This window comes from Galeopterus variegatus, unplaced genomic scaffold (assembly GCF_000696425.1).
Source record: "Galeopterus variegatus unplaced genomic scaffold, G_variegatus-3.0.2 Scaffold4135, whole genome shotgun sequence".
Classification (NCBI taxonomy): Eukaryota; Metazoa; Chordata; class Mammalia; order Dermoptera; family Cynocephalidae; genus Galeopterus; species Galeopterus variegatus.
This window is the reverse complement of record NW_007730246.1, coordinates 28,520-35,389: the sequence shown is the minus strand read 5'-3', so window position 1 is coordinate 35,389 and position 6,870 is coordinate 28,520. Positions and strand designations below refer to the sequence as shown.

General features: G+C 51.0%; 1 protein-coding gene across 1 annotated transcript; it reads left to right on the top strand.

Moving 5' to 3' along the window:
• Positions 1-1,048: 1,048 nt before the first annotated feature.
• Positions 1,049-6,650, top strand: LOC103602421 (spermatogenesis-associated protein 31E1-like). Its single transcript, XM_008586823.1, has 4 exons — positions 1,049-1,711; positions 2,438-2,522; positions 3,049-3,109; positions 3,353-6,650. Exons 1-4 carry the CDS (start codon positions 1,451-1,453, stop codon positions 6,591-6,593), a joined length of 3,648 nt encoding a protein of 1,215 aa, XP_008585045.1. The 5' UTR covers positions 1,049-1,450; the 3' UTR covers positions 6,594-6,650.
• The last annotated feature ends 220 nt before the right edge of the window (positions 6,651-6,870 follow it).

Below are 6,870 nucleotides of genomic sequence, written 5' to 3'. Positions count from 1 at the left end.
TAGCAAGTGAAAGGAAGGAAACCATACTTAAAGAACTCAAGGAAAGTGTAATGACAATGACTGAACAAACTCAGAAACCCAATAAAGAGCTAGGAATTATTTATTTAAAAAAATAGAAATTTTGCCACTGAAAAGTACAATGACAAATTAAAAACTCACTGATGGATGTAACAGGAAATTTGGGATGGCAGAAGAATCAGTAAACTTGAAGATTCCATGATCTGAAGAACAAAACCAAAAGAGATTGAAGAAGTATGACCCATGAGCCATCATCAAGCACCCCAACATATGTGGAAAAAGAGTCTGAGAAAGAAAGAAAAGGGAAGAAATACTTGCAGAAATATTTGGTAGGTGAAAATGTAACAAATTTGACTTAAAACATTAATCTATAAAGTCTGTTTACCCTTAGTAAAATAAAAACAAACATATCCACTCCTAGATATGTCATAGTCAAACTGTGGAAAGACAGAGAATCTTGAAAGCAGCAAGAGAAAAATTCTCTTCTTGTACAAAGGAGCACAATAAGATAAACCACTGACTTCTGATCAGAAACAATGGGGGCAAGGCAGTCAGATGGCATGTTCAATGATTAAAGAAAACAAACATTGTCAACCAAGCATTCCATGTCCAGCAAATCTACCCTTTAAAATGAAGAAAAGAAAAAAAGAAATTCCCAGATAAACAAAGACTAAAAAAATGTGCTGCGGTCATTCCTACTCTACAAGACATACTAAAGAAAGGCCTTTGAACTGAAATAACATTGGATTCTTAGATTTGCAAATACTGAATTGATTTGTCAAAGGAGGTATATGTGTGCATATAAAATGTTCCAAAATTTCTTCTGAACTTTAATTTTTATTGATTTTAGAAGCAAAAATACAGGAAATGTATAAAAAATATTTTTGAAGCTTTCATTCCAATTTTTTATACTTATTGAGCCTTGTGAATTTTGTATACTACTTTTAAGTCTCTCTAGCTGAAGGTAGTAAACATTAATTGAAACAAAAAATTAAAAAATTTTATTCAAACAAAGCTATAGTACAAAAGGAATTTAAGTTCTATGTCTAAGTTGATGGAAGGCAAGAACATATTATGTGGAAAAGTAGAAGTTGCAGACAGAGGACATCCTGAGAGTAATAATCCCTGGGAAATAAGAAAAATTTCAGGGACAACTCCAAATTTTCAAAAATTATGAAATTCACGGAGCTCAAGTGGAGATCTCCAAATAAGCAGGTAATACCTGGGTTCCAAGAGGAAAGAAAAGAAAGCTGACAAATGTTTATCGGTGACAGGTGGAGCAGGTAGAGTTGGAAGGAGGGATCTAGAAGCCCAAGAGGATGGAGGGACCTGCTAAGCTGGGAGGTGGGGGAGGGGCTGTGGTTCAGCCTCTTTCTCTTTTTACCTCTCCCACGCCCCCAGGAGCCCTTTGTGATGAGGCCACAGCTCTGTGATGCAGGCCTGGCCTGTAGAACCAAACGGAACGTCCAGGGCTCAATTGCCTGAGGGCAGCACTGCGATTCAGAAGATGGAGAATCTTCTCTTCACTCTGAAGAGCGATAGTGCCCCATGGCTGAGCCCCAGCTCCACTGCTTGGGTGGTCGAGATCACCCTTGCCTTCCTGGGTGGGGTGGGGCTCTTCCTTCTATTACTCCCCTGTCTCCAGAAGGATGGATCCTTACCATCAAATAGGAAAAAAAGAAACATGAGGAAGGTAAGCAAACCTCTGCACAAACCCACCAGACACTGAGTCTCTCTTTTCTTCCTATTATTATTTCCACTTTTCCAAGTCACATAGAGAGACTTCTGAGATGGGAAATGTCAGGAAAGATTAGAACATCATCCTTCTAGGGACAGGCAGGGCAGGGCAGGAGTTAAAGTGGGCCCTAGGGTTTCTGTCCGAAGCTCTCAGAACAGCTTTGCTGCTGAGCTGGAGGGGACACAGCAAGGTCAGACACTATGACTCGACTTGGTGGCCTAGGATGGAATTGCTGAGAGAGCTGAGATCTCTGCAGGACAGCTGAGCACTGGCTCTTCAGTGCCTTACCACAGCAGGCACCTTGGGCCAAGACTTGACTCCATATCAGGTTCATTTAAGGGCCTTGCTATGCTCCTAACAGCCTCTCATCAGAGGCTGGAGATGACTCCAGCCTTGGGAGGCAGAATCCTACTAACAGCTCAGATGCAGGTCTAGCCTGTGGGTTTCCAGACCAGAGCAACTGAGGACATCCATGCTGGATGTCTTTGCATTTTTCACAGAAGAAAAACAGGAAATATTTTTTATCCACTTTAAAAATGAGCAAAAGCCAAGAGAAGAGACTGGGGCTCCATCAGTTAAATACAGAAAGTCAAGTTGTTCGTGAACACTGTGCGTCTGCAGCTTGTCTAGGGGGAGGAGGGTGAGACTCGGGTCCCAGCCCCTCGTTCTTTCTTGTCTCAGCATCGGGTGGAGACAAGGAGCAGCAGGAGCAGGAAGAGTGGCGCTCTGCAAGGGAAGGCTCTGCCCTTCCACTGGAGCTCTGGAGGTAATCTGACATCGCACACTGTCCCTGAGCAACAAGGGACACATCTCCGAGGATGTCGTTACAGAGACCTGACAGGGAGGGTTCTGGGAAGGAAATCAGAACATGGGGTACTTCTCGATTCTGGGCCAGGAAGGCAGCCACGGTGGGCCAGGGAAGGGGTGCTGCCCAGCAGGGCCAGGGGTGGGGATTAGTGGACCAACACTGCCTGGATCTGGAGGTGGGGCTTCAGGCCCAACTGTGGGCATGCTGTTTAACTTTCCCAAGGCTGATTCCTCTTCAGGATGACCCTGTCCTTCCTCTCCCAGAGGGTGGTTGTGAAGACCATGGGGTGGAAGCACATTGTAAATGACAAAGCGCTGCCCATCTGTGTGGCTCTCTGTCACTGCCCAGGATCGTGTGGTCTTGGACACTGATGCTGGGGCTCCAGTCTAATCTCCCACAGCGTGCCCTAAAGGAACATTCCACTAAGATTCCTGTAAGATCCCCAGGACCCTCCCTCCACCATAACCCAGTCTCCTGATTTCAGCCTGTACAGATGTCCCTGGGCAGCTGAAGGAGGTTCGGGGCCTGATCTCACGTCTGCAAAGGTAAGGAACTTTCCCCTTCTTTCCCATGTCCTCCTTCCTACCAGGGTCTATGACGTGACCCCAGCCTGATACTAACTTGGGAGGGGAGCAGAGGGAAGGGGATGGGATGTGACTAAAGCCCTGGGGCAGGGGTGGCAGGAGCTTTGTGAAGCCAGTGCATGGGCAGTGGAGGGGCCCTGGGTGCAGGAGCCGCGCCTGGCCCATCTGCTCCTGGCTACAACACCTGCCTCCTGCCTCCTGCAGCCACCTGGCGGAGATCCCTGACCCTCCAACTGAGGTGTGCAAACCAGCACCTGCCAGAGCCCACCAGACGTGCACGCAGAATGTGGAAAACACTGCTCCTGCTACCTTGTCCCCACTCGCTGCCCTGGCTCCTCTGGCTGAGCATCCTCTGCCTGTGGCCTCCACCCTGTCACCAGGCCCAACATCCTCCGTGGCTTCTGTTGGTTCATACTCACCCCTGAGTGTCTCTCAGCCACCAGAGCCTTCGCTCCCTGTTGACACCCTCTCAACCCGGCCACCTGTGCTTCCTCCTCCCCCATCACGACCCCCTGACCCTGTAGCCTCCCATCTGCCTCCAGCAGACTCCAGCCGGGCTACTTCTCCCATCCCAGCAATCTCAACCCTTAGTCACCCAAGCTGTCCCATCTCAGCTCTCTCCTGGTGGCAGGTGGCTGCCAAGGCCTTGTGCTTCCCCACCTCATCACAGGATAAATCCCAGCAAGAGGGTCTTTCCCACAGCCCAAAAGAGGCCTTGTTTTCGGGAGAACCCACACACAGGAACATGGAGGCTGGTGGCCCCTCTTTGGTCGACCCCAAAGCCCAGGAGGTATTGGAGATACTAATCACCAAGAGAGCAGGACAGAAGATTTGGAACGACAAACAGAAGAAGGAATCAGACTATCACCTGGATTCTCTGAGGAACAGATTAAAGTCCTCAGGTGATGAGCAGGACACCAGAACCCCGCAACCCTTCTGGACCATGAAAGACAAACCAGGACAGCTGCCTGGTCCTCAGCAGCTGTCTGATCCCAAGGTGTTGCAGGGCCATTTACAGAAGAAACACAGCCAGCTCTTCTGGGGCCTCCCCTTTCTGCACAGTGAGTCCCTGGTGGCTACGATTAGGGTCTCTGGTTCCCCACTGGAGTTTCCCTCTGTTTTATTCAATGAACTTTCTGAAGGCTTTCCAGTACAAATTCAGACTCAACTATCTCCACCAAGTAGGCCCCACATGTCTCTGGACCTGATGCAGCCTCAGGACCTTCAGCAGAGGTACACACAGCACTGCTGCGGACTGTCCCACAGGCCCCACATGTCTCTGGACCTGATGCAGCCTCAGGACCTTCAGCAGAGGTACACACAGCACTGCTGCGGACTGTCCCACAGGCCCCACATGTCTCTGGACCTGATGCAGCCTCAGGACCTTCAGCAGAGGTACACACAGCACTGCTGCGGACTGTCCCACAGGCCCCACATGTCTCTGGACCTGATGCAGCCTCAGGACCTTCAGCAGAGGTACACACAGCACTGCTGCGGACTGTCCCACAGGCCCCACATGTCTCTGGACCTGATGCAGCCTCAGGATGAATTCCCAGGGACTTCTCAGGTAAAGGACAGGCATGGGCCCTCTGTGTTTATAGGTGGGAGCAGCCAGAACATGCAGAGAATGGAGTCCAGGGGCCCAGTGAAAGTCCAGCTCGGGAAGATCCCAAGCAAGGATCCAAAACACAGTCTGGGGAGGGTGGTAGAAGATCTACCCAGGGCTTCAGAAAGCAACTCATGGAAGGTTCCAGGGGCCAACACTGAGAAAAAATCAGAAAAGGAATGGATGAGGCCATTGGGAAGTGACTCAGGAAAGGATTCAACAAGGAGCTCGGACATGAAGCATCTAGAAGACACTGCAGAAGTCCTTTTGCACCGGAAAGTGGGGGAGGTCAACGAGGACATGGTCCCTATGGGTGTTCATCATCCCAGTCTTGCTAATGGCCATGTCCTGTCTCTGGAAAACTCAAACACTCACATGGAAACTGGAAATATAGTGCCCTCCAAGGGCAAGGTGTCCCACGTAAACACCTCCCAGCAGCTTTCCTTCCTTGATGTGCACACTCGACAGGTGCTGGAAGCACATATTAAAAGGTTTCAGGCAAGGCACGAGTGGGGCCCGACCCTCAAGGTCCACAAGCCCCCACATCTTCTTAAGGGACAAAAAGCTCAACCCTTGTCCCTTCCACAGCCTGCCTTTCCCTCATCAGCCAACAGTGAATCTGGGGCCAAATCCACAGCTGAGGCTGCCAATGTCCCGGGAGTACCTCCTCACAAAGATCCAGGTGAGAAGGTGGCAGGAAAAACGTCACTTTCCACCCCGTGTCGTCCTCTCCCTGTCCCCTTGCCTGTGTGTAAGGAAGCCCAGGGGTCTGCATACAAGCCAGAGACCCCACCTGGTGACAAGTCCAGGCCCTCAGAGGGCCCTCCAACAGGACAGGAGGACAGGTGGCCTTCTCAGCCCCTCATATGTAATGTCATGGGCACAACCTGGCACAGTGCAAATGTGCTTGGGGCTGGGACATGCAGCCTAGAGCTGAGTCCAAGCCCAGCAATGTCCAGGGGCAGCCAGGGGCAGCAGGAGCCCAGGAACCCAACATTTCAGAACCTACAGAAGAGGCCGAGCAAGATGTTTGGCCCTACTGGCAAGAGAGAGGGCCGCAGGAGGCCCGCACAAGGAAGGCATGAACAAACGCTCACAGAACTAAGCCCCCCTGCCCAGGACAGGGAGTCAGTAGAGTCCTTAAGTAGCCAGTCCTCCCAGCTTCTGCCAGGGAAGGGACAGGCATCTCCAGAAAGCCACTTCAGGAAAAGGATCAGGCGCTTTCTGCAGTGGATTGTCCCCAGTGAAAAACGCAAAGGGCAGAAAGATCCCCTGCAAAAAGACAAGCCCGCATCAGCCCCTGGCCGGAGCCGGGGACAAGTCCTAACTGGACTGCTTGAGGACAACTGTGTGGCTGAAGCCCAGGTGCTCATGACCACTGTTGGACAGATCCTAGAGGAGAAAATGGGGCTTCACCATGGACTTTCTGCCTCAACAGCCCCAGTGGGAGGGCATTCCTGCCACCACAGGGGTCCCTCCTACCCAGAGCAAAGACCGGTGGTGAGAGGTATGGTTTGCAGTCACCATGCCACCGCCATGGGCCACAGCCATCCAGTCAAGTACAGGTGGATCAGAGACGGGGACAGCAGTGGGGCCTCACTTCCCAGGGAGCGTGTGTCACCAGCCAGTCCCTGCCGGCATAGGCCACTGTTGGTGAGAGCCTCAGGCTGCTCCATTCACTGCCCTAGACACTGTCGTCTTCAGAGAGGTGTCTGGTCTGGTCAACCAGATCATGCTTCTCACCTGTTTCCTGGTGGGAAAGGTTTTCCCCATGAAAAACTTCCATTCTCACAGAGAAAACCTGTTTTCCCCAATGTGGGCACACCCTGTGTGTGCTGATGGCTTCTTCCTCGCAAGATACGCACTATTTCCTAATAAATGTTTTTCCTCCTCAGAGGTAGTGGCTCTGTCTGTGCCCTGCGGGGCTTAGGGAATGCGTCAGCTCTTCCCAAGTGCAGCTTCTAGAAGGTACTGGGCCTGTGGGAGGCTGACTGTGGCCTTGCACACCCACTGTCCCCCGGAGTCCCTCCCTCCACCTTGTTTTCATGACGTGAACATTATTTGTCAGGATGAGCAAACCCTGGGATAGGGCTCACCCATCTCCCCTGCTTTCCCT